Source organism: Xiphophorus couchianus, chromosome 10 (assembly GCF_001444195.1).
Source record: "Xiphophorus couchianus chromosome 10, X_couchianus-1.0, whole genome shotgun sequence".
Lineage (NCBI taxonomy): Eukaryota > Metazoa > Chordata > Actinopteri > Cyprinodontiformes > Poeciliidae > Xiphophorus > Xiphophorus couchianus.
The window spans coordinates 11086236-11113087 of NC_040237.1; the positions used below are offsets into that span (position 1 = coordinate 11086236).

The window sequence follows — 26852 nt, forward strand, 5'->3', positions numbered from 1 at the left end:
TGCTGTTGTTGTTGGATCTGTCACTGCTCTCCATATCCGTTGTCACTTCCTGCCCCCCCAACCCCCAGCCCTGCCCTCTGCCTTTGTGGCTAGTCTGATGAGCAGGCTTTGGGCCTTGTTAAGAAACACATGACATCAAATGTCTGAGCCCTTCTACTAATTTACAGTAATGGGTCGTATGGTATTTCAACTGTAAATTCTATTCAAGGAACTGAATTAATTTTTAATACAGTTGTGAAAGAACTGCAGGCTCATGCAGATGTATTTCAAATGACCGCTGATTTCCATTTCCTAAATGCATGTTTCCCAGACGCCTTAAAAAGATTAAAGTTCACACAATCCTGCTCATGGCCCCCCAAAAAAAATGCGCCCGTGCAGTTTATTAGTGTGAATATTAGAAGCAATACCTGTGAAAATCCAGAGCGTAAAAGCCTGGGAGTTTGCTTCTCCAGAGCCACTCTGCCGTCTTGACAGATGGACTCTGCATTCATTTGTGCCTGAACTCTGAGTGAACCTCAGCGTTGGAGAAGAAGGGCATCAACAGGCCAGAGCTGTTGGGGCAGAAACTGTGTGTGCAAACCCATCACCCAGAGCAAATATTGAAACTGTGCCTCCCTTTACAATGAGAGGAAACAAGGTGGTCAGGTTCTGGAAGCCACAATAGACACTGTTTCTATTTAAAATGTGTGCTTTCATTTTAAAATAACATTTCACTTAAATTCGGTCAGATAGAAATAGATCTGTGGTAAGAAGTGTCTGAGTTTGGGTAACAAATCAAGAGTGAGACTCGACTTCCTGGAGTTTGTTGTCATGTTTAAAGCCCCCAGAGGTATTTTGAGGTGAAAAGGTCACTCAGAACCACCCCGTGTGTTGTGAGAGATTCCTCTTGTCACATTATGCAAGCAGACATTGTTGGAGTTGAATAAATTAAAAATCTACACAACAAATTAGAAATGTGCCAATCAGGCTTTTACTGGCCATTGCTGATTTCTGGTTTCTGGTCAGAGGAAAGCAGAAATCTGTTTTTTTATTTTTTTTATTTGTCTTTCTAAAGTCTATGAACACATGACAGAGAAAAAAATGTTTCACAAGTACTTATATATAATGCAGAATACAGCAGAAAATTAAGGAATTACAACACAATTCAGTTTTTAATGGGTATGTCCCTAAACTTTATCTGATATTTACTGAACTCCACAAGTGCATGCTGTTTGTTGAAAGTTGCAGGAGTTCTGAGCTTTGACGGGTTCAATAAAAAGTGTAAAAAACAAAAAAGAAAAAAATTTGATCTCATTAGCATTTGACCTGCAGATCTCAGAGACAATCAGGGAAAAATCCTCAGATTGATGCATCGCTACAAAAATCTGTCCAATCTAAAAAAAAAAAAAGAAGGTCCAAACTAGACTAAATATGAAGACATGGTCAGCTTTCACAAACACAAAAACTGCAATGTTATTCTTTAATATTTCATAGTCTTTATTAAGCTATATCATCTGAACAAGTGTTGGAAAATACCCTGTAAATAAATAGTGCAAAACAATGACACTGAAGAGATCAGTGACACAACACAAAGCACAGCTTGCGCTCATGATGGAGACGTAAAAAAAAAATAAAATAAAATAAAAAATAAATCGATGAAAATATTTTTAAGAACCCACTTCAGAGGAAAAGCAGTAGTCAGTCATACTGTTAAGATTCTCAAGTCCACAAGCACTTTGAGTATTTATTTTCCACGGAATGGTGAAACCCAACGTGGAAAACCGCTTTAAAAAAAAAAAATTAAAAAAAAAGGTCCCATCACAGTTCACAGTTTCTCCCCTTTAGTATTTGTGGACGGGGTTTCAGAGAGTTTCTCCGGTGGAGTGCTGCTGGCCAGGACGCAGCCGAGTTTCTCTCGCTTCTTCTGCTTCATCCTGCGGTTCTGGAACCAGATCTTCACTTGCGTCTCATTGAGCTCCAGGCTGGCCGCCACCTCCACCCGCCGCGCCCGCGTCAGGTACTTGTTGAAGTGGAACTCCTTCTCCAGCTCCGTCAGCTGCTTGGTGGTGAAGTTGGTGCGGATCGCATTGGGCTGGCCCGGAACCCCGAATTCCGACAGAACAGCTGTAGGGAGAGATGAGGGGGTGAAGGGGTGGATTGATGGATGGAGAGAAACATGGAAGTCATGGAGCTGAAGAAGCATGAGGGGTGAAGATGTGAATGGAAAACGTGAGGGTTAATCGCATTGCTTTGGGCTGTACGCACCAGTGATAAGAACCACCGACCTGTTTTAGGGGGGTTCCTCTTCACTTTCATCCAGTCGAAAGTTTTAGAAGTTTCCTCCGCATGCTCCTTGTCTTTCTCCTTGCACTGGGGTGGTAGCCTCCTGTAAACACTCTCTGAGTACTCCTGCTGCCGCTGATCCGGATACTGCACGTACTGGCCTGGGCCGCAGCCGTCCCCGGGGTAAGGAGCCACGCTCGTTCCGAGAGGGGATACCTGTGCGTGCACGAAGCTCCGGTCCTGGTCGGGGCCGAGGCCGAACTGGTGGTGTCCGTACTCCAGAGATGAGCCGTACACGGGATTTCCTGCTGCTGAAAACTGCAGATCCAGACTGGCGTGCTGCTGGTGGTGCAGCGGGACGCTCGGAGCCTGGTGAGGCACCAAACACCCGTCCGGTGCGTAACTATCACTTGTTGCGCACGAGTTGGACGACGCGTACCCGTGGTTTAAATTGGAGTATCCGGCTTTTGCGCTGAAAATATTTGCTCCACGACTGCATACCGGATAGTCTAAGTAGGAGTTCATCCTGGAACCTGGGCCTGGTGGATTTGTTTTAGACCTGATCGGGAGCGAGCCGTCATTAATGGTCGCTCCCTGTGCCCTGGCCTTAGGTAGTATGTCAAAGCTGTAAAAAAAAAAAAAAAAAAAAAGAACGAAAGAAAGAAAGAAAAACTACCTTCCACCCTCATATCACCTTCCTGACTACACCACGTGACCAGCCAAACACCAATGGCAAAAGAGCCACAGCACTCCGTCAAGTCTGCAGGCTCGTCCATCAAAGGGCCGCATTTACAAGACAAACGCTTCAATCGGAGAGGCTCAACTATCTGATAACAACACAAACATCAGGACACATGTGCACCACAGAGGAGCATCGACAGAAAAAAGGGAAATAATCACAACATAAATCATTATAAAACTACGAAGAAGAATAGTACCACATTTCCCGAGATTAAAAAAAAAAAGACGGGGGTATAATCAATTTAGTCAATGGCAGTACTTTATCGACAAATAACAATCTTATTAATAATGATTAAAATAATTCTGAAGAAAATAAGATTAAATACAACAGAAATAATAAATAAATAAATAAATAAATAAATAAATAAATATAATGTAATATAATTTGGTCGCACCTTTTACCTGATGGTTTGTTTCACATATATTATTATTTTTTGCTTCCAATGCACTAATGAGAGCTTTGTATTTTTCTGTTGTTGTTGTTTCTCTTTTCTAAGCAATGTTTTATTTCTTGTAGTGATTTTTTTTTTGTGTGTGTGTGTGTGTGTTTTTTTTTGTTGTTGTTTTTTGTAGCTCTCTTCATTTTAGTTGCTTTTTTCTGAGCTCCGGGATCCCAATCTCCATTTTTGTGTTTGTCAGACTTGCAGGACGGAGGCTGAGTGAGGCATGGTCCCTGAAACAGTCAGCGCAGTGAATTCAGTGATCCATCACGACTCCTTATAAACGCTGACAGCTTGTTTGGTCCATTTTGAGCCATAAAAGAAACAAAGGCCCGTTTAAGAGCCAGAGACGGAGCCTTTTCCCCCTCCTCTGCTCTGCTTAGGAGTTATAATAATGTGGGAATTTCGCAGAATATAGTCCTCCTAAACGGGCCCTGCAGTTAAAGCCGAGTTTAGGTGCTTCTTAAGAGAAATTAACTAAAAAAAAACAAAGGATTTTCCATTCAGCATGGCGTTTCTTCTTCTAATTTGTAGACCATGCATAATGGGTTGGAACCTTAACATAATCTGTTTTTAATTGCCTAAATACCAAGTTGTACTTATGTGCATCTTGAGCTTTTTGAAATGGACTAACTGAAGCTAAAGGAAGCATGCTTCAAATATAAATCCGAATATGCTAATTATAAATAAATACTTATTTTTAAAACCAGTGGATAATTATCAGCGTTGCGTGCAGAAATCCTAGAGATGGGTCAGTTTTGGAGCTTGCATGATTCTGTCCTGAGGTGTGCAGGCCTGCGAGAAGTACGACCCGCCGTGGCCGTCCAGTCCCTGGTTCGAGTCTGCGGTGCTGTCCTGCGTGTTGTACTGCGCCGTGTCAAAGTGCGGGTCGTGCGTGAAGCTCGGGGCTGTATATTTGGAGTATCCTACCGGGTAAGCCTGCTGCTGGGGCTGTTTGAGCGGAGGGGAGGGCGGCTGGTAATCAGCACCCAGATGGACATAACCCAGGCTCGCCAGAGTGGGGCTGCCCGCGGCGGAGGGGGAGGACGGAGGGGAGCAGGAGCTGGTGCTCGTCGCGGTGAGGCCCTGCACTCGCTGGTCCTTCTTCTGCTTCATCCTCCGGTTCTGGAACCAGATCTTGATCTGCCTCTCGTTCAGGTTGAGAAGGCTGGCCATCTCCACCCGCCGCGGCCTGCACAGGTAGCGGCTGAAGTGAAACTCCTTCTCCAGCTCCACCAGTTGCGCGCTCGTGTACGCGGTGCGCGTGCGCTTAGAGGCCTGGCTCGAGCAAGGAGACTTCTCGGTGCAATCTGCGGATCCAAAGAGAGGTCCAATCAACAGCAGCAGTACAGCTTCATGTCCTAGGTCCAATGTGACCGCTGTGTTTGAAATAGGACGGAAAAAACTATACAAAAGAGGAAGTATCATCCAAATATGGTGAAACAGTGGCACTCCTTTCTATGAGAGGCATTGGCACTTGAAAAATAAGCTGTGAATGTTTTATTTGAACACGTGAAATCAAATTTAACCATTAAAAAAAGCAGAAATACTAATTTAACATATCTGAATATTGGCGTTTGATATGGGCAGTAAGGCTCTCTATCCAGGGCGCCACTGCTTCACAGGGTGGCAGGAGGGCTTGACGGAAACGGGTTGTCTTTCAGATGAGTAACAAATAAATAATTGTTTTTATTTAACAGCTTGAAATAATAATTAAAAAAGGTTTTAACAGTGATGCTTTGCTTTCTTTTCAGATGCATCTTGAATTTTTATGTATTTATTTATTTTTTTAATGCTTGTCAATCGTGAGTGAACACTTCCAGTGTTGTGCACCTTATATTTAAAAAAAATGCTGGCAGGCTTATTAATGACAGTGAATACTGGCATCTGATTCAAAAATCACTAAAGGGTACAAAACGGTCAGAACTGGATTAATTAACATTGAAAAAAGATCATTTAAAACATTGGCATGTATGAAACCTTTATTTGTGAAAAAGCAGCATTTCAAATCCTTTTTTTTTTTTTTTTAAAGAATTAGGAACTGTTTAGATGGAGACAACATCTAAAACCCCAACATGTATGCATGGCTATAAAGAGTCCTGATTTGACTCTGACAGAGAATCTGTGAAGGGAAGCTCAAAGTTAGGGTGATGGAGTGGAGGCATTTTAACCTGAACATCTTGGTGTTCATCACTAAAGATAAATCATCTAAGATAAATTGCAAATGTCAAAAACACACTAAGAAAAAAATTTTCTTTATTGAGTGATGAAAGGGGAAGAAATCGTTACTGACATGCCGTTTTTAGTGCAAATAATAAAAAAAAATTTTTTTGGTATACTGCAAAAAAAGGATTTGGAATGAAGTATGTCTTTTAAATCATATAAATATTATTTTATTGGTTTACAAGTTATCAAGTTATAAGGCGCTTTATAAACATCGGATGAAACAGTTTTGTAACAGAAAGCACTATTCCATCCTTGCAAAGAAATTCATCCAAAGATACATTTTTTTCATATATCTACTTTTGAAGTTTATGCCATTGAATTGAAGGTCTGACAACACTGCTTTAAATATTGTACCATTAAGATATCAAGGAATAAAAGTTTTGTTTGCACAATTATTACTAATAGTCTAATAAAAGAGAATGTTGGAAACCTAACCTGTGTTAGAGTCTCTGCTGGCTCGGAGACTCTAAGCAGCTGCTTAGTTTGCTTTTTACTCAGGCTGGCTCAGTTCTTGCAAAGACTCAGCAAAGTCTCGTTGTGCCACTTTATTTCATATTTTCTACAAATAAGGCTTAATTTGACTATAGTGAAGAACTTCACCAGAGGATTGGGGGGATTATCCCTTAATGAGACACCGTGTTGTGTCGTTTTGTGGAATTTAAAGTCCATGTGGGCCTTTTGATTAATTTAGAAGTGCTGACTTTTAGGTTTTAGATACTGAAGCCACTATATTTTTTGTAGCTGTTTCATGTTTTTTGCTTTTCTTCATGTGTTAATTCTGTCTTGTCACACAACATTCATATACACCACATCAACAATAACAGCAAAAAAACAACAACAAAAAAAACCTCAATAAAAGATGGTTAATCTAGCCAGGGAATTCTAAAAGCAGAGTGTCATCAACATTTCTTTTAAAGGGCAACATGCATGCCGCAATTACGCTAAACTATTGAATGAAAGAATGTTTGCTAATTGTGATTATTTTATTATTCTCATTATCAGTATAGTAGTTGCTCCTTTAGGTTTGTTTGGTTTGATGGCTATTACTTTATTACTTTGATGTAATTCCCTCTCATTAACATCAAAATATTCCTCTTAACCTAATGTCTAATGACCTCTTTCTTTATGTGGCTCATTACAGCATAATTATTAACCAACTGACCACCTAAACCTTAAAAACAAAACACAAAGGTACCTCTATAGCTTGTTGAGAAGATACTAGATGCACATTAATCCTTTTAAGCTAATTTAACAGTAATAACACTGGCTGTTAAGATGTAAAAAAAATAAAATTGATGGAACAATTTGGATCATTTTTATTTGGCTAATTCATGTAAAATGCTTTTGAGCAGAAACTATGCAAACCTGCCATCTAAAAACACTTTTTAAAATAAATTAGGTTGAATTGTAACTATTTGTGATTAATTTTGCTAATCTGTTTTGCCTTCAGGTGTTATAAAAAGCTTCTTTGTGACTAAAGTACAGTAAAGTGCTTGTAAAACCAATGGACAACTGTAATTGTGTCGTTCATTTTATTTTAATAGTCAAGGTATTACACATATTAACATGTCAGATTTATCCATCCATCCATCCATTTTCCGTTCACCCTTGTCCCTAATGGGGTTGGGAGGGTTGCTGGTGCCTAACCCCAGCTACATTCCGGGCGAGAGGCGGGGTACACCCTGGACAGGTCGCCAGTCTGTCGCAGGGCAACACAGAGACATACAGGACAAACAACCAGTCACACACACACTCACACCTAGGGAGAATTTAGAGAAACCAATTGACCTGACAGTCATGTTTTTGGACTGTGGGAGGAAGCCGGAGAACCCGGAGAGAACCCACGCATGCACAGGGAGAACATGCAAACTCCATGCAGAAAGACCCCGGCCGGGAATCGAACCCAGGACCTTCTTGCTGCAAGGCAACAGTGCTACCAACTGCGCCACTGTGCAGCCCTATGTCAGATTTATATCTTAGCCAAACATAGTTTTTATCTGTAATGAGCAATAATGGTTACATTTCATCAGCTACTTTGCTGTTGTAACAAAGCCCACATAAATTATTAATTAGAGTTTAACTGAGGATGGTTCCGTTTTAGCTGTACTTATTTCTCATATCGGAAAAAAAGCAGTAAAACTGTTTATATAGTTTGGATTATGAATAAATATATTTACAAAGCATTAAGAACTGTCATGAGACCTGCGATTAAGAAGGTTTGTTATGAAACTTACTAAATTAGCAACAGTGCTAATTAGCATGCTAAGGTCAAATTTGCTAGCAAACTTAGCTTCTAAACTCTGAGGCAGTCATTGCAAGTGAATAGCAGATTTTAGCTGTGGTTATCATCAAAGACTAATGCTATTTTGTTAGAATAGATGTTCATCTTTTTTGTCAAGCATGAGCTATTTTGGGTCAAAGTGACTAGCAAATGCAGCTTCTTATTGCTAATGAGCATCCATTTAGCATGCTAATAATCTGAGTTTCTAAGCCTGAGGTTGTCGTTGCTCGTGATATGACAGATCTATCTGAAGCTACTAGAAAAAAATTGTTCATATACCACTTTTTAGAGTAGATTTGAAAAAGTTTGCATCCAGCTCTTACTAGTTTAGCAATAATGCTATTTTACAAGCCATAGTCAAGCTTGCACGAAAACTACCGTACACTGTTGGTATTGAGAAGGAACGTCTTATTTGTGGTGTATCAGAGCAAAGGTTGATAATTAGAAGTCAACTTAGTTTGTTGAGAAACAACATTTAATAAAAAATCAAATATAACTTAATCTTCTCTCTAACATCTATCTAAATCAAATGCATGCTAATGTCAACAGATCAAACACCTTATTAGCTTTAGGGTTGTACATTAGCATTGCGCCCTGCCATACGGTGAGTGTCGATTATGAGGAAATAAATGAAAAAAGCTGTCAAAACTACATTCAGATCATTTTAGGTAAAACTGTGTGACTGTAGATAATTTATCTTTGAAAATTGTGTTTCAGTTATGGTTAAGAAGCTGTTAAGGCCAGCTGGCTTTAACCTGCTTTCTCTAAGCTACGTAGACTTAAATTGTTGCTTCTGTACATAGAACTTCTCAGCTGCAGTCTTTTCCATGAAGGCCAAATATTATTGTTCTCTGCTGGACAAATGAGAATAATTGAACCAACATCTGAATCAACGTTGTCTGTTAAATCCTAATTAAAATGTTTAAATAGGATTTGTTACTGAAGACACTTTTCCAAAATAAATTAACCGACATTTTAATCATTTCAGTGAAGTATTTCGAAATTCCCTTTTATAGTGTAAATGGGAAAAGGCCTTTTTAAACCAATTGCTGTCGGTGTTTTGTATCATACCGACCTGCAACCCCCCTGTGGGGATTCTGATTGGAGGGTCTCGACTCTTTCATCCAGGGGAAAACCTTTTTGCTCATTGTATACTTATTGGGGCTTTGCGATTTGGACCTCCGTGGAAGCTCCTCTGCATGCTGGTGGGTCGGGGGTTGACGGGAGCCCCCAAAACCAGACGCACCATCCACAGGCTCGATGAAGAATCCGTGAGGATGGCTGCAACTGTGGTGGTGGACGTTGCTCTGCATTTCCATGAAATGTGCACCGCGGCCCCCTTTGACCTTCTGGTGCACTGCTGGCAGCCAAATGTCACATGGCAGGTTTCCAGAGAGCCGAAGGCTTCAGGCCTGAGAGGATCCAGGAGGGAGAAGAAAAGAAAGACTGAATCAGGGAGGAGATTAAATGATCCATCTTATCAACTCAATAGTAAGCTGACATGAATGGCAAGCAGGGCTGCCAGACAAAACGAGGACTTTGGTTGAGAAACACACAAAAATAAATAATAATAATGATAATAATAATAATAATAATTACGTTTTGCGTTTTCTATCGAAAGCGATATGCTTTTTTTTTTAATTAATTTTTTTAGAATATGGGTCAAATAATAATTAAAATGGTTGGAAAGAAATAAAGAGGTCTGTTTTTCTGAATGCGTGTCTATCTGTTATTATACAAAGAAACCTTTAAAAAGGAAAATAATAACAATAATAATTACATAACATTTCTATAGAAAATCAGTTTAAAAATTAACGAGGCTTTATTGTGTCCTCCGCGGTGTTAGGCCTTAAAAATAACAGCCTTTGTTCTGTTAAAGAATAGCTCTGTTTGCAACCGGGGGAAAATTAAATGTTGTATCACAATCTGCTGAAAAAGTCATCCATCAAATGCAAAATTATACAAATATCTATACTGTGCTGCAGAAGCTGCACGGTTTGTGCCCCGCACTGAGATAAAAATCCATCTTTTTCTGCAGCGTCCCAAAGAGAGAAAGGGGGAGGGGGGAAATAAATTAAATTCGCCGCCCTTCTTCCGAAATTAAACAAAACCAAATTATTTTTGAGCAAGAGGAGAGCAAAATGCAGTGAGTGAGCCAGAGAATAAGTCTGGAGGCATGCAGCTTTATGAACTCTGGTTGAACCGCGGCTGGAGTCAGGCTCGTAAATCATAAAGACACATAACCCAGGCACAACAGCTCGGCTGCCTTACCTTCAGCGCTCATTCCGGCGCGGGAAACAAAAACACGTAGGACTCCTCACACCTTTAGGAGCGAGTAAAAAAAAAAAAAAAAAAAAAAAAAAAAAAGGTTAAATAAAATAAATCCCCCCAGCAGGACAGGATAAACCCCGAGCAGAGAAAGAGGTGCAGGTGGATGAGGGGTGAAGAGCAGCAGAGTGGACACGGGGATTTTCTTTCTGCAGCTCAGACCGCCCTGCGCGCGCTGTTAATCTGCACACTGCGTGGGTATATGTGGGTGCGTGTGTGTGTGTGTGTGTGTGTGCGTGTGGAAAAAAAAAAAGAAGCCCTTTCTGCTGATCATGCAAGCTCGGTTTCATGTATGGCGATAAGATCATAAAGAAGGATTTTGTATCAGAAATATAATAACAGTTTGACATGAATAAAAATAGTTTGTTTTTTTTTTAAAAAGAGAAGGAACATCTCAGATATTTTTTATCTCTAATCTAAATACCATTACCTTGTGAAATAAACTACTTTTAAGGCATTTTAGTCGAATTTTATGTCTGAATTTATTTATTTATTTATTTTTGATCAATATTTCCTACATGTACGGCCTCCCGCTTAGGGCCGAAGAAGAAAGACACGCTCTCCTTAACGAGCCCTTCTCCCCATCCTCTAATTTAAATTAGTGCTCAGATGGGCCCATTTCAAGGCATTAAAGTGGAGACAGAGCAGAGGCGGCCGGCGCAGCGGCGTCCATTAAAAAGTCTCCGTGCAGAAAGAAGTTGATGCTGTAACGTTGCTGCTGATTTGGCTTTCCACGGTGACAGTCAGGCTGCTGCAGCGGATCGATCGGCGCTGCTTTGATCCTCTCTTCTTACTTTCTTTCTTTTTCTCTCTCTCTTGTTTTGCTCCGTGGTTTTAATTGGATCCTTAAGGTAATATTTAACCACGTAGCGTTAATTAATGCAAATTGGTGCCTTTGATCGCCGAAGCGAAATTGATCAAACAGAAGAGCAATCTGACGCAACAACCATCGGAATATGATGTTTTCTGCAAACAGACTTTTGTTGTGGAAGGTAAACATTTTTGCAAAATATGCCACAATTAAACGCTTACGGCTAAGGGTGAATAAGCACTGAGATAAATAAAACCACTAATTATACAAATTGTATGGTGATTTAATCGATTGCCTTGTGCGTCATGTTTCCAGTTTATTCTGTGGTGTGTGTTTTTTTAATGACATTTAATAGAAAGAAAACACAGTATCGATCCTATAAACGCTCTTGTTTCGTGACACGAACGCAAAGTTCAATTTGTCGCTTTTGGTTTGGCCCTGAAACATTAAAATTCCCCAAATAAAATCAAAACGAAACGTGTTTGCCTAAAATGTATGCTGAATGCACTGCGGGAAACATGTGTTCGCAGCCAGGCTGGTCAATAATCCATACGTCTTGCTGATGGCCTATAAAAGCTGCCATAAAAACAGAAAGAAAATCAGCAATGAGTGCGCTGTTTAGAAAATAAACCGCCTGCTGATGTATGGGAGGACGCGGAGGCTGTTGGGGGGTGACGGCGGCGGTGCAGATGTGCTGATCTGATTCTGTATAAATACCCAGTCAACATGTGTATGTGGGCCCCATGTGGGTCTGGATGGGCAGCTACTGAATGCGCCTTGGCTCACAATGAGCGGCTGGTACGGGACTCGTCTGTGTTCACTAAGTTTGGTGTCTATGCAGGTTTTAGCTGTTCAAAATGAGCAATGCGGGTCACACTTATTACCCAAAAATGTCCAGCGTCAAACCCACTGAGTCAGTTCACATGAAGCCATCAAGTTTCCACGGATAATACCAGTTTTCAACCATTTCCTATTCATGTGGGGCCCACAAATAAAAGTTGTCTTCCTATTAGTGCAAGCAGTGGTGGTTCAAGCTATGGGGCCCAAAGCAGAATCTAAAGTGTCTTTGTAACACTTTCGATTCTGCCAATTTATTAGCAAGTCAAAACTATTACTACAAATATTGCAATAATAGAACGAGGTTTGTTCACGTCACATGAATTATTAAACAAATAGTAAATGAATGATGGAGAAAATGCTATTTTTCTGACCTATATTTACAGTGTGATTCCAGCCACAGGCAGCACCACCAGGAGGTCACAGGGGTCAATGGCTACCCCTATAAAGTAATTGTCCCTTCCCCCCAAGCAGGAGAAAATAACAGAAGAAGTTCAAGAAGTTTTAACACTTATCTTTTTATGAAAAGAAATGTTAACATCGCAGTAAAGCCCCAGCTAATTCTGCTGTGGCTTTTGGTTTTGATGTTCCATGAGACGGCCCCCGTCTGGCTACCCGATGAAGACGTTTTAGAGACACCCCTGACTCCAGCACAGAAGCAAAGGTCAGAAATGATGTCATCAAATTTAATTGTTATCGCGACTGCCTGAATCTATGAAAGATTTGCTTTTGTACCGCTACTAATTGAGCTGTCAGTTCTTCAAACCCTGAATACATTTAAATATCGAATTGTAAAGAATTTAGTCGTCAGAAATCTGTAAGGTGAATTTAAAAGTCGGCTGATAGAGGATAAAGGTAATCAAAAATCTGAAGTTTTGGAACCTATGTTCACTCTTGAGGACTGGTCTCCTACTGGCCTGTAGACACCAAGCAGAAGCTTAGTTCACACATGCCTTAGGCCGGCTCTGGACACACACACTCGAAGCTGAGCAGACTGTAGTTATCAGTCAGCGTTCCTGAGCTCATCACCTCACTGTCTGATGTTTGATGGACATGGGCACTTTCCAGCAGCCTCCATCCAGTCTGCAGGGCCCGCTGACAAATGCAGCTCTCCGCAGCCTCCGCTGTCAGTTAGCTGCAGAGGAGCCACGTGTTTGCAGGCACAGGCGATTCATTGCTCTGAATTAATCCAGGGACAGTTGAATCAACAGTGGCAGCAACCGATTTCCCACCGACAACACGAGCAAGGCAATAAATAAACTAATACACTGATAAACATGCAACGCAGATTCACTTTCAGAGCCTTTTAAGAGCAGCAAATAAGCAGATTTACAACATTTCCAAGTTAGTCAGTAACTCCTACAAGAATATTTATAACAAAAAGGATTCTGCACTAAATGGCATTACCAACCAGTTCCTAATTGTCTGTAAAATTTCAGCATGGAAAATGGTGATTTAAATTAAACTGAAGACAATCAAATAATTGTTTTATTTACTTTGCTTAATTTCATTTAACTGTAAGCTAGATTGTAATTTACTTTCTGAACGAGTTCGAAAACACTTTTGCAAACCTACTTCTGTTCTGCAGTCTTCCTCTTTCTCGTCATCTTCCTCTCCTCTCCTCTGGACAGATTCTCCTTCCAGCCGACTGGGGTTGTAGCTGTTTGGTCGAGCTCCTCTTCACATTTTACCCTGCAAACAGCAACTCCTCCTCGGCCACAGACAGAAAGGACATGACAAATGATGTGCTGAACAATGACCACATTCAAGGCTCGCCCTGCAACTCTCCCAGATGTCATATTCACTAACAATGTGGCGCAAGAAAAGGAAAGAGAGAAAAAGGGGAGGGGAAACGGGGGGGAAAAACTCCACTGATGGCCTACAGCTTAGTATAAATTCAAACAGAAATGTTGGAAAGTTTGTAGCTTCTTGATAGGTTCCTTTATTCTTCTTCTGCTGAAGTTGAGGTGTCAGCGCCTGCATGCTCCCCAAGATGGGAATTTGTGACTAGTTATGTTTACACAAATTCGGATCTACAGGGTGTATACAGGTGACAATGTCATTTGTCTCTGCTGACAAAAACCTGGAAAAAAAGTAAATCATGTAATCATGTCTCAAAACTGCAAATTGTAAAAAGCAAACATGTTTGCCAGTATGAGATTTGACAATGAAGTTCGGTTGTTGCAAAATCTCTTGCTGGTTTATTCTTTCATTCTGCAACACTAAATATTGACAAACCAACCTGAATCCACATTGCTCTTATGACTGTTAATTAAGCACTAATAAATTGAATAATCCCTACAATATAACTTTATAAATGCTTATTTATATGTCTGAGTTTTTCCTTTTATGGAGTAAATTGGCCTGCGACACCATAAGGCATCCCATCCCACTCGTCTTTTGTCCAAGCTGCCAGGAAAAAGACAAAAAGTAAAATGTTAATTAAGCATTTGAAATGGCATTTATTCACTAATAAATTAAAAATAATAATATTGGTTTAAAATTGGTAAATCAATTTATTAATAGCTGTAAAGCTATAGAATAAAAATAAATTAGGTTAGAAATGTTAAATAAAAGTTAATAAAGGATCTGATTATATATGACACCATTATTTTTAAATAAGTATTAGAAACGGGCCCAATGTATAGTCTGCTGATAAAATGATATTTTCTTTTAATTTTCAATATATAATTTTAGATTAACAATCTTAAACACAAGCATGTGAACAAGACTAGCACACTCAATCCTCTCTTATTAATATTAATTAGGATTTAATAAAGGGCCTAATATGTTGTTAAAATGGTATTCACTCACCAATAAAGCTTTCAAATAAAAAATAATACTTGGTTAGAGATTTTTAAATAGATGTATAACGGGGGAGTATTTTAAAATCGTGTTATTAATGTTATTAGTTAAGGAGCTACTACTTGTTATCCATCACACCTAACACATTTGATCCATAAATGTTAACCACGTATTAATAAAACATAATTCATAGAGTTTGAAATGTTTAAAAAAGGGTTACTAAGTAGTCTAACATAATAACACTCATGTTATATCACATCAGAAAATACATGGTGAGGGCATGCAGTACACAAATGTAATGCTTAAAATAGTAATACTTCATTTATGCTGTTTAAAATATAAAAACATATTGTTAGAATGAATACACTAAAGTATTTTAACTTTTCCACATTTTGTCACATTACAACCACAAACATTTTAGTATTTTGTGAAGTGAGAGTATTTTCCTCTCACTTCACAAAATTAGGAAGTGAGAGGAAATTATACACAGATTTCTCTTTTTTTTAACTAAGTCATGCTTTTACTCCCCCTCCCCCTTTATCCTCCTACACATAACTAAAATTCAGCGCAGTCATCTGATTAGTAAATAGAGCCCAAAACAGAATTCACCTATATATAACGTATCTTCAGTATAAATCCAGCTGTTCTGCAGAGAAATTTAAAGCGATATGGTTGTGCAAAGATAACTCAAGCGTTTGAATATTTCACAGCATTGTTGAGTCCTTCATGGAAAGAATCGGGGCCACTAACCTGACACATGGCTGCCCACTTAAATTGACATGCCAGGCATGGAGAGCTCTTATGACAGAAACAGCAAACCTGTTTTTAGTACCACAGGAAGATTTGAAGAGATTCACGGATCAGGTGTGAGAATCCATTACACGGACTATTACTATTCAACTATAACTCTCTACGAATCTGGCCTTCATAGAAAGAAGACCAGGACTGAAAGAAAGTCTTAAGTAGTCACATCTACAGTTTCCCTCACAGCAGGTCGGATGAGATGATTAGTGTGACTCTTTGGTCTAAATGCCAAATGCTTTGTGAATCAGAAAAGCAACACACATCACCCTGAATGGACCATCCCATTGTGAAGCATGGTAGTGGCAGCCTCATGCTGTGCGAGCGCTTTCCTCCAACAGGTACAGGAAAACTGATCAGAGTTGACTAGAATAGGAGAATTAAATGGTGGGCAATCCTTGATGGCAACCTGTTAAAGGTGGCAAAACTCTTGAGATCGAGGCAGAATTCTTCCTTTTGAGCAACACAAGTTTATAACGTCAACTGTGGAAAAATAATCTAATCTAATCCGACTGATGTGGAGCAATTTGGTAAAGGATAGGGACCACAAATTTTAAAACTTGTGGCTATTTTCAGCAAACAGTTCTACAAAATACTGACTCAGACAGGCTGAATACAAAGACATGCCACACTTTTCAGATTTTAAATGGAAGAATGACAAGAAGTACTTTTACAGTTTTATTTCATAATGTTATGATATAATCTGTTGTTCCAGCCAAGTCTGTGTATGGCAGCCTGTGAAACACTTAGAGGGGTAGGAATACTTTAGCAAAGCACTGTGTACATAATCCAGTGATTCTAGTTTAAAGGGTACGGCTGACAGCGAATAAACAAAGCTTCCCCAAGGCAACATCCTTTATGAATATTTATTATATCCATCTGAGATATTAACATATTTGCTGGATGAAATATTTGTTCTTGTCTCTTTGCAACGCTCTTTCACTTCATCATCTTCCCGTTTCGCCACTACGCACAGTATTTTTATTTAATTATTTATTCATTGTCCATCTACGGCCAATTTGAAGTGCAGAAGTCTTTCATTTTCCTACAAGCACTTTATTATTGCTCAGTATTGGGTTTTTTTTTTTTAAACAATAAATATAAATCTTTTATGCTTATTCTTACAAGTGTTTGCAACTTTTAAAACAAATGAGAATCCACAGAAGAATCCTCAGAGAAGCTTTATTTACACCACTGAACCCAAAGACTTAACCAACGAACCACTCGGCTTGCTTCTGCTTGGTAACCTATCGCTGATAAGAGCCTGACCTGAAAGGGAGGGGAAACAAACTCATCCATCATCCGCCCGGTCGGTCTGAGGCGCCCTCTGCTGGCAGAACTGCTGCATCACAGCACCTCCCCTCTCACACACACGGACAGATGTTCGTCAGCGCACGTAAAACCGACCAGCCCCCCGCCCCCCCAAAAGATGCGCAAGGTGACATTTGTTTCATCTACTTTATCATCATTATCATCATTTTTAAATAAACAAAAGTGAATCAAATTAATTTTGATAGAAAATCTAAATGAAATGTAAATCATTTTCCTGCATTTGAGTATACCAGCAATAAAAAGGTATACAGTTTTGCACAAACACAAACTGTTGAAATAACAATAGTTGTGATTAAAAAGAAGAGCTCTCAAAATAACAATAAAAATCATTCATGTGTTTTTATTCTAAAGCATAATAAATAAAACAAGCAATTAATTCTCTATCTTAAGTTTTTGTTTAGAGGTTTCTATCTAACAAAACAAAAATGTCACTGATGATAAAACCATATGCCATTATTAACAATCATAGATAGAACATTTAGCCTTCTTTTTCTGCAAACAGCCTTTTGTCAGCACTCTTAAGGCTCGGAGTAGTGACAGTGCAAAGTCTGGCTGCAGCGCGTTTCCTTCCTCCTGACGCATCTGTGGCTGCAGTCTATCGTCTCCTGACCCGCCGATGATCCCCTGCTTCAATGAATTATGCATGAGATCCGGGCACAGATTACCCCTATCAATATGCAATACTCATTACGCTGGCTAAATTGCCACTTAATAGTTATGAATATGTGGGAAATGTCTGGAACTCATATATAGCCCACCACTACTTTTAACTTTTTCTTTTTTCTTTCTTTCTTTTTTACCTGAAATTAGTTGGGTAATACAGCTTCCTACTTCCTTCATTATATTTTATTATTAGTCGCTAGACAATCCGCGATGGGTTCAGGCTGGGATTTCAGCCTAAGTCCAGCTCGCAGATGTCCGAGACTTCACCTTTGGCCGCTCAGTGACTCCGCGGAAAGGCATAAATCACCCGCTCAAGTTCGCTCCACGGCAGCCCGATTGTGCTTAGAGAGGTTTGTTTTTCCTCCGACTTTTATTGTGATGTTGAAAATAAAGCACTTTATTATGTATGTTTTTCTCATTTGGAAACAATATATTGCCACTAATATTTACCGATGCGCCAAAAGCGGAGCAGCACGAGATAGAAGATCTTTATTGGCTGAAATTGACGTGTTAAAATCTGTTTAGGAATCTGGATTTTATTTTAATTAGTAAGACAAACATATCAGCCATACCGTTTTCTCACACAGTAAGAGTGTAGGTGACGCATTTTTTTATTCTCCCTTAAAAGTATAAAAAAAATATTTTCGAAGCGTATATATTAGTCCATTTACTATGTTTTTTTTAATCAACTTTGTAAAAGTAGTGCTCAAGTCTAACAATATTAATAACTTCCTCTTGGAAACAAATATCACTTAAGTTTTCAATTTGAAGTGAAACATTAGTTAAGTTTGCCATTGTTCTCAGTTAGCAAACAATAAACCTGATTTGTTTATTTAAGTTGTATTATGAATTAATATATCAACTTTGTAAAAAAAAAAAAAATTACATACTGTAATAAGACTTGTGGTCGAGATGGTTTCCGTGTTTGAGCAAGAATATAAGAATATCCCAGCTTGAACTATTTTAGCAACAGTGCTATTTAGCATGCTAAAGTCAAACGAGTTACCAACCTGAGCTTCTTAACCGTGAACTAAATGTTGTCAATTAACAGGACATATTAGCTGTGGTTAGAAAAGAGGCTAATATTCCTTGTTAGAGTAAAAAGAAATAGAAAACCAGTCAAGTTTACCTACCTCTGGTAGCAAAGTGACAGCGATAATGCTAACATCATACATGTTGTTAGCATTACCGCTAACAACATGTGCTTCCTAAGCCTGTTGTTGCCCGTCATCTTAGCTGTCAGATGAAATATACTTAAAAACTTTATAAATGTTTCAATTGATCTACACTTTTTAAAAAGCTGAAGGGAATTTAACTACTTTACTGCAATGGCTGCTCAAAGCTACGCAACTACTCTTCAGTGAAAGTTGAACTTCCATAACTTAAACAAGATTTAAGGTTCAAATTAGAAATGCTTCAACAGTTTGTAACTTTTACAGAGTTGATATATTCAGTCATAACGTGGCACTTATCAACACACCAGCTTTTCTGGGCTCTGTTGGACAATGAGGCGTTTGTTTTAGGAAAGCAGCATAGCTTCATTATTAGGTATATTCTTATAAAAATAGTATATAAAAATATTTATGCTATTTAATCTTTAATTTAATCTCTTAGACACAAACGTGTTCTTAGTGCTAATTTCTTTAAGAAAGAGAGAACAAAACACGAGAGCAAAATTAACTTAATAGTTTGTAATAATTAGTTGGGTAAGTTCGTTGATGGTTATTTTGTTAAGTGAGTCCAGTTGTCAAATTGACATTATTTGAAATTAGAAATATTGCACAAAATCTTCCAAAATATAACGTTTTAAATACTTAATCACTTTTATTAGACCGTACCAAGGACTGAATCTAAAATAAAAAATAAAGGAGCAAACATTTTTTTTAACTTCCTCGTCGGTTCAAGCTGACTAAAAACATGACTGGACATCTCTTCTTCCCAAGTCCACCCTTTGCAGTCCCATCCATGCAGTTAAGCCGTCACTTTCATTCAAGGTTGTGAATTATATAGTACATTGTCTACTCCCCAAAACCATAAAACCAACTTTATGGACCTCACGTGACTTTTCACAGTCTGTAAGTAATATAGGCCTTTACAATCTTTGGTAAGGAGGTATTTTTTACCAACTTCTGCCTTGCCAATATACCTTTTGAGCCCAAAGAAGTCCCTTTTTTTTTTATTATTATTACTATTATCATTGTCATTATGAGAGATGGATTTGATCAGGATTTCTCCCGTGGAAAAAAAAACAACAAAAACAAACTCGTCTCGCTTCAGGGAGTCCAGCAGAGGTAAGTCTGAAAAAGTCTTCTCTTTCTCTTTAAACGGAGGGGAAAGCGCGTTTAAAACGCAACGCCGCCTCATGGGCTAATCATTAATTTGGCTGAAAGTTGATATGCCTTCCTGCGCTAAAAGAAACAACTCAGGAAAAGTCAGGCAGTTTTTGCTTATTTGCTTTTATTCTAACCGATATTTCACTGCACACGAAATCAACCGAGGGAAAGTTTATTTTTCAAGCGCTATGAGTTCACGTACAAATACAAAAAGCTCCAAAAAGCTCACATCACTGCCTATATCCACAGAATAACCCTTTGCACTAAAAATTCATCACATTGACAGGTTGAATACACTTGCATTGCTTGTTATTCTAAACAATAATAATTAGAATAATTAGAATAATAATAATAATAATAATAATAATCATTTTTTTTTTAAAAACGCACAACGTATCCTATAGAGCTACACATTGGCTTGCTTATGAAACCTTTTCTATGGATTTTGGCCACAAATAACCATCACTAAAAGCGCTTTACATTCAATGAAGAGCAGCATATGGTTTGGGATTTTTTTTTCCTTCTTCTTCTTCTTCTTTAACTGTACAATGATTTTTTTTTTACTCCTGTTAGACCGTCAAGAAGTTACAATAAAGAGCTCAACTCTAAGAGACAGAAGAGACAGAAAGAGAGACAAATTCCCAGAATGATATTTACATCTTATTATTATTCTTTTTTTTTTTACCTGCCCACCCCCAAATAGAACATCTAAGCTATGATAGTACAACAACAGTAAACTAAAAATGGCATTTTAAGACCACAGAATACTTCTTCCTTTTTTTTTTTTCTATCACAATGGCATGCTGGAAGGTGCTGCGCTTTCAAAAGCTTTACAGTACTCATCATTTTTCTCTCTTTTTTTTTGGGGGGGGGGGGGATATTATTAACACTTTTCTTTTGTTTTTTGTTTGTTCCTTTTTTGTTGTTGTTGTTGTTGTTGTTGTACCCTTGCCTCCCAAAAACAAAGCAAAAAGAAAAAAGTTGCTCAGTTGTGGAAGGCGCTGCCTCCCGTCACAAGGCTCATACTTTTCAGCTTATTGTCCTTCTTCCACTTCATCCTGCGGTTCTGAAACCAGATTTTGATCTGTCTCTCGGAAAGACACAGGGCGTGGGCTATCTCTATCCTCCGCCGTCTGGTTAGGTACCTATTGAAGTGAAACTCTTTCTCCAGCTCTAGCGTCTGGTAGCGGGTGTACGCGGTTCGGGCCCTTTTCCCGTCAGGTCCAGTCATATCTACATTGTGCACACACACACACAACACACAAAATAATAAATAAAAATAAAAAAGTATCCAGAAAATTAGCAGAATAACTTTCTATAGGGGGAGGATACTGCCAGTTTATTTAATTGTTTTAATTCTTATTATTATTGTTTTTTGTTTTTTTCTGGGGCTTTTTTTATGATGGAGCATGGGATGGTGCAAAGAGTGGGGGAAAGCATGCACACATGCAAACTGTCAGTTATTACCGCCTTTCCTATTTGCAGCCCTCACAGAAGGCGCGTCCCCATCATTTTTGCGCGCATTTAATCCAGATTTCATGATTTCACAAAGCGGTCTCTCTCAGCCGTGGGTTTCTAAACCTCCGCCGACAAAACAAACAAGCGAACAAGCCCACAAACATCTAACAAATGCTGCCCTGTTTTCCACCAGCCTGCTCACTCATGCAACGCCTGACAGATTAATGGCACACCGGCAGCGTGACATCCCCTCCAAACACAATAATATTAGACGTGTGTGGATATACCATGGCTTATGTGCAGTTTCCGCATCCAGGGGAATATTTGTGGCGTTTGGCACTCATTTGGTGTGGGAGTGGAGGAGGTGGCGTTGGGTTCCTGGTGCTGCTGCTGCTGCTGCTGTTGCTGCTGCGCCCTGGATGCCGCGCCGGAGACTCCGCCGCCACCGCCGCCGCTGCTATGCGCGCCTTCCTCGGTCTCGGCAGCGACGGCGGCGGCAGCGGCGGCAGCAGCAGCTGCCGCCGCTGCGTCCTCTATCTCCGCGAAGTGCGCGCCCCCGGCTTTGCCGAGGCTGTTGCCACCCGATGAAGAGGTCGCGCTCCGGTCAGAGGGGGGAGAGGGGCTCTTGAGCTCCAGCGGATCCCGGCCGGCCGTGGCGCACGAAGGCGGCACCGGATCCGGGGACGAGAGCGAGCAGTTGGGCGTCTGTCTGTAGCGGGCGTCCGGCGCGAATCCCCGGGCGTCCTCCCGCACGGCGCCGAAGTGGCCGCCGGTGTTGTTGCGGTTCACGGTTAGGTCCATGCCATTGTAGTTGTAGCCGAAAGACCCGGAGTGCATGGTGCCAGGGTCTCTGAAGGAGCCGCTCACAGCGCCGTTAGTCCCATAATTTAGTAACTGATAGTCGGAGCCATTTGGATAGCGCCCTGAGAACGAGTTTACAAAGTAAGAGCTCATTTGCTTGGATTTTTAAAGCCTCGATTTGTAGATCTTTGTCGCTATAATCCTGTGTGCTTGCACGATTTATGGACGCAATCATGAATTATAAGCAATGAAGCCCTACTGTACTTTGCCAGGTATGCGGCCAAATATGGGAGAGCGCTCGGGAATCACGTGCCTTTGTTGACCAGTCGTAAATCCTCACTGATGACTTCAAGAGGTAATTCATGCTCCATGGTTACAAATGATGACGAAATAATGGTCGTTAGGCTCCAGTCAATGGTGCCTCCCCGCTGCGCCCCCGAGAGCCGCGCAGGCAGCGAGCGCCATCTGCTGGACAGTGGCGGCATCGCTGCGAGGCCGCGCGGAGTCCATCAATCATCTCTGTAAACCGGCTCATAACAACAGGCCACAGCAGGCTCAGGTAACACATAACAGAAAGTTTATCAGCCCCGCTGTTGTCATGTTGCGCTACAGTGCGTCGAACCAGAATTTATTTCACTCTTTGCTTTGATGTTATATCATTTTATGGGCCTTATGGGTGGCATGAACGGCAGCAGAGACGCCACGGTAATGATAATGAGGGCAATAATAATATTTTTTAGGAAGAATGAGAGCAGATTTTGCAGATTTACATCAAAAAGCCTTTATTTTTCTTATATATACAATTCCCCTAAAGAAAATATTGCACACAATATCCAGATGTGCATTGAACACGTGGGACAACAATAAATAACATTTGTACAAATTGAACTCATCGGTAAACAACAAGCCTAAAGACTATATCACAGAGTCACATCAGCGCAGCTACACAACAAGGGACAAAATAAAAACCTGCTTTAATGGCACTGAGATTAAATAAAGGTGGCGCCCAGTGGGCCGATAGTGATGAGGTAACAACACTGAGAACTATAAACACTGGGTTTTATTTACAGTTTGGCGGTTTGTTGCATAGTCCTCTAAAATAAAGACACGAGCACAAGGACAAACAAACAGAGGAGGACCTGATAAATGCGGACAGAGTCACCGTGCAAATACTCAAAGTCACTCTACACGTCTCTAACGTGGGGTTTCTGCAGCACTTCTTATATCTACAAAGAATTTATACATCATTTTATGTGTACACACGCACACACACCCGCACGCGCACACACACACGCACGCACACATTCAAGCGTTTCTTCTTCGTCATTTTTTTGTCTCAGAGTCCCCTTTGTAGTTTAGCTCTTCTTCTCCGCCTGCTCCTGTTCCTCCTCCTCGGCTGTCTTTGAGGGATTCAGGAGTTTGTTCTCCTTTTTCCACTTCATCCTGCGGTTCTGGAACCAGATTTTGATCTGTCTCTCCGTCAGGCACAGGGCGTGGGAGATTTCTATCCGGCGCCTCCGGGTCAGGTAGCGGTTGAAGTGGAACTCCTTCTCCAACTCCAGGGTCTGGTAGCGGGTGTAGGTCTGCCGGCCTCTGCGGCCGCTGCTCCCAAATGGGCCTGCAATCCAAAATAAATAAATAAATAAAAGCACGAAAACTAAATTCACCTGCAAATCATTAAAACTACAGAGGGAGATTTAGCTTAGATAAAATAAAATAACAAAATGACAAAATGACAGTCATGATGAAACTTTGCAGATATTTGACTGAAATATGTTCGCATATTTGTAACGTTTTCTTTCTTGATTTGCGTTTAGCAGACTGCAAATATCTTACTAAGACGATATTTTGGAAAAGAAAATCTATATTTTATAGTAGGATATCATTCCCCCCCCCCCCCCCCCCCCACAAAAAAATGACGCAAAGTCCATCCATGTAGAATCATGTAAAATGACATTAAATCGACCCAGTGTGGGGTGAACTCACGTTGTTTACATTTTAAGCTATATATCTTCTAGTGCACGTTTCTGACAGTAATGCACTGTGGGTAACTATGAAAATCAACCTGCTGTAAATTATCTCGATCACTCGTCGTCATGTGCATTTTTCTGTTATTTCATGCATGCTCAGTTGGGTTTGTTTTTATTCGTTCATGCATATATATATATATATATATATATATATATATATATATATATATATATATATATATATATATATGTATGTATGTACTGCTGCTGAACACCTGCGATTTCATTCTATAAATAATACGTCTTTTAGTTCTATTCTATTCTATTCTTTTCTATTCTAATATGATAGTTGAAGAATTTTTGTCTTAAAATCTGAAAAGGACCATGTGACACGGGCTTCGTGCAGGCCCAGTCAGTGCGTGCGTTGCTGGGTGCGCGCGTGCAGTCCGGTGTTTGCGGTCAAAACTGCGATAACGCACGAAGATCAGCACATACAGTCCTTATCTAGTCTTCTGTCCGGCTTCCACGCGTGCTTAAACTTTGCAAAGTTGATACATAAAAAATATATATTTTTTAAATTTTTATTCTTAACATAAGTGAGGTTAAAAAAAAAAAAAAAAAAAAAAAGGAGCGCGCGCACTCACCGGCGGAGCAGGCGTTCATCCTCTGCATCCAGGGGTAGATGAGAGTGGAGGACTTGTCGTCGATGCTGCCGCTCATGCTGACAGCTTGCTCCGCGCACTCCGCCTTGCGCTGCTGGTGCTCCTGAGTGACGAACAGCGGCTGCTCCTCGCGGCCGCTCGAGAAGGCGCACGAGCCCTCCGCGTCTTTGTAGAACGTGCCCACGGGGTTGTAGTCGCACGGCGCTCCGCCGCCGGCGGCAGCGCGGCCGTAGATGGCCGCTGCCGCCGCCGCGCCCGACTGCTGGTAGTAGGAAGCCGGGTAGACCTTCTCCTGCATGTTGGCCGCTCCATACGTGGCCGCGTTGGAGTAGTGCCTCAACGGGTCCGTGTATCCCGAGGAGTAGAGCGGTATCTGACCCAGGAGAGAGTCCTGTCCTCCCGGTAGAGACACGGGGAAAGTTGAGTTAACGAAATAGGAACTCATTGGGTGGACAACGGGGTGTATTTACTCCGGAGGAATATGATTTGTTGTCTTTTATAGTCCAAGTGCTTTTGCCATTACTTTATCGGAGATTTGGTTTTTGCTGAAAGGGGGGCTGTGAGGTGCCACCGGATACAGAGGGGAAGTGTACCATCTGATCAACCTCTGGCCAATCACCGCCGTCTGTGCTTGCACTATTGCACCCATGGGGGGCTCTTGTTGCGCACAGGAGTCCCCGGTGAATCGAAATGAAGCGCTCGAGCCAGTCGGTCTTTACGCGCGCTCACATAAAGGCACACTTTAAACTCACAGAATTGCACAATTAACAAAAAACAAACATACAAACAAAAAAAGAAACACGCCATTTGTTAGACCCAAAGCACGCGCAAAAACCAAAACAAAACAATTATCTCTGCTTTACTCTCCCCTCTCAATTTCCACTTCCGCCCTATTAATTAACCCACTTTGATCAGAACCAGGGCGGTTAAACACTTCATTCTCAATGCAGCGTCTGAACAAGCAGCAACTGACTGGTCTCATCTCACGCTTTCGTTTCCCTAAAGGTGCGCGTCCCCTGCTGATGTGTCCAGATGCGACTCTGACGTGCAGGGAGCCGCACGCAGGAAGGACTCGTTCAAGCGCCATCATCGTCACCACCTTCATCCCCATCACAATTAACACACACCGACCGAGTGCACGGCCGTCCCACAGGTTTAATAAAAGAAAAGGTGGGATAAGTTTCAGGTATGTGCATCGCTTCGCCACATGCATCGGCGTCTGTTCGCCTGATGGCAACACAAATGTCAAGATTGCAGCAGAACAAGCAACTAAATCGTTGCGTTTTAGTTCGTTTCAATCTTGTGGGTCAAATCCTTCGCTCTCAGGTGAAAACATGCGGATTTTTGCAAGTTGAACAGAGGAGTAAATAAGTAAATAATTAAATAAATAAACAAAGAAGAACACTCAAGTCAATCCACGCAGTTAAATGCTAATGATTTAAGTTTATTCGAAAGGGAGAATAACGAATATCTGATATTTATCACAAAATTAATCAGAGCAACATTTGCAGCAGGTTTAGATTTTCGCTTATATAAAAAAAGCCTCCTTCTCTCTCTCTCTCTCTCTCTCTCTCTCTCTCTCTATATATATATATATATATATATATATATATATATATATATATATATATATATGTATATATATATATATATATATATATATATATATAACTTATTTTTTTTGTTAGTTTTTTTTAAGAAAACTTATGAAAAAACAATCGAATAAGATTTTTCTGCATTACATCCAATGAACTTTTGTTTTCTTTAAACATTTTGCAAGTGTATTGTTCAGACTTTAAAGGGAAAAATTATATATTTTAGCATGTTTCAGTGGACGTAAAATCCTAAACATTAATAACTGTTTTGTAAAAGCATAAAAAGATTCTTTTTTTTTTTTTTCTATTTTGAATCAAATTTTGAATCAATTTCTGGTTCTGAAAATAAGGCATCGACGCGCAGCGGAGGCGCCACAGCAGATGGAAACAAATAAAAATAAAAATGCATTCAGGAAACCGGAAAAGATGTGAATTTAAAAATCAGAAATAAGGCAGACAAAGGGTTATGTCGGTTGATTTTTGTCCAAAAAGAAATCGAAACTGCT

The 26852-nt window shown here is 40.2% G+C and overlaps 4 protein-coding genes across 6 annotated transcripts; all 4 read right to left on the reverse strand.

Annotated features, from left to right (window-relative positions):
• Window positions 1–1112: 1112 nt before the first annotated feature.
• On the reverse strand, window positions 1113–2928 carry hoxb1b (homeobox B1b). The gene is made up of 2 exons (XM_028029008.1): window positions 2265–2928; window positions 1113–2103 (listed from the first exon to the last, which is right to left on the reverse strand). The coding sequence occupies exons 1-2, from the start codon at window positions 2785–2787 to the stop codon at window positions 1805–1807; spliced, it is 822 nt and encodes a 273-aa protein (XP_027884809.1). The 5' UTR covers window positions 2788–2928; the 3' UTR covers window positions 1113–1804.
• A 629-nt stretch (window positions 2929–3557) lies between these two features.
• LOC114151669 (homeobox protein Hox-B3a) lies at window positions 3558–13887 on the reverse strand. Of its 3 annotated transcripts, none has more exons than XM_028029005.1 (3): window positions 13502–13887; window positions 9026–9362; window positions 3558–4753 (listed from the first exon to the last, which is right to left on the reverse strand). In XM_028029005.1, exons 2-3 carry the CDS (start codon window positions 9267–9269, stop codon window positions 4185–4187), a joined length of 813 nt encoding a protein of 270 aa, XP_027884806.1. In that variant the 5' UTR covers window positions 9270–9362; window positions 13502–13887; the 3' UTR covers window positions 3558–4184. The 3 variants fall into 3 exon arrangements, with proteins under 3 accessions (XP_027884806.1, XP_027884808.1, XP_027884805.1); XM_028029007.1 differs by lacking the exon at window positions 13502–13887 and adding an exon at window positions 10222–10290; XM_028029004.1 differs by lacking the exon at window positions 13502–13887 and having other exon boundaries at window positions 9026–10319.
• A 6077-nt stretch (window positions 13888–19964) lies between these two features.
• On the reverse strand, window positions 19965–22442 carry hoxb5b (homeobox B5b). Its single transcript, XM_028029079.1, has 2 exons — window positions 21606–22442; window positions 19965–21093 (listed from the first exon to the last, which is right to left on the reverse strand). The coding sequence occupies exons 1-2, from the start codon at window positions 22270–22272 to the stop codon at window positions 20846–20848; spliced, it is 915 nt and encodes a 304-aa protein (XP_027884880.1). The 5' UTR covers window positions 22273–22442; the 3' UTR covers window positions 19965–20845.
• Window positions 22443–23445: 1003 nt separating this feature from the next.
• hoxb6b (homeobox B6b) lies at window positions 23446–26295 on the reverse strand. The gene is made up of 2 exons (XM_028029131.1): window positions 24734–26295; window positions 23446–23737 (listed from the first exon to the last, which is right to left on the reverse strand). Exons 1-2 carry the CDS (start codon window positions 25194–25196, stop codon window positions 23475–23477), a joined length of 726 nt encoding a protein of 241 aa, XP_027884932.1. The 5' UTR covers window positions 25197–26295; the 3' UTR covers window positions 23446–23474.
• Window positions 26296–26852: the final 557 nt, after the last annotated feature.

Bases quoted from the DNA above. Each gene is read 5' to 3' on its own strand.
- LOC114151669 (XM_028029005.1), bottom strand. From the start codon at position 9,269: ATGGAAATGCAGAGCAACGTCCACCACCACAGTTGCAGCCATCCTCAC. The intron at 4,754-9,025 runs GTCGGTATGATA...TTGGATCCGCAG, and splicing joins TCCCCACAGGGGGGTTGCAG to ATTGCACCGAGAAGTCTCCT.
- hoxb5b (XM_028029079.1), bottom strand. From the start codon at position 22,272: ATGAGCTCTTACTTTGTAAACTCGTTCTCAGGGCGCTATCCAAATGGC. The intron at 21,094-21,605 runs GTATATCCACAC...TGCACAATGTAG, and splicing joins GAAACTGCACATAAGCCATG to ATATGACTGGACCTGACGGG.
- hoxb1b (XM_028029008.1), bottom strand. From the start codon at position 2,787: ATGAACTCCTACTTAGACTATCCGGTATGCAGTCGTGGAGCAAATATT. The intron at 2,104-2,264 runs GTCGGTGGTTCT...CTCTCCCTACAG, and splicing joins GAGGAACCCCCCTAAAACAG to CTGTTCTGTCGGAATTCGGG.
- hoxb6b (XM_028029131.1), bottom strand. From the start codon at position 25,196: ATGAGTTCCTATTTCGTTAACTCAACTTTCCCCGTGTCTCTACCGGGA. The intron at 23,738-24,733 runs GTGAGTGCGCGC...TTTGGATTGCAG, and splicing joins GATGAACGCCTGCTCCGCCG to GCCCATTTGGGAGCAGCGGC.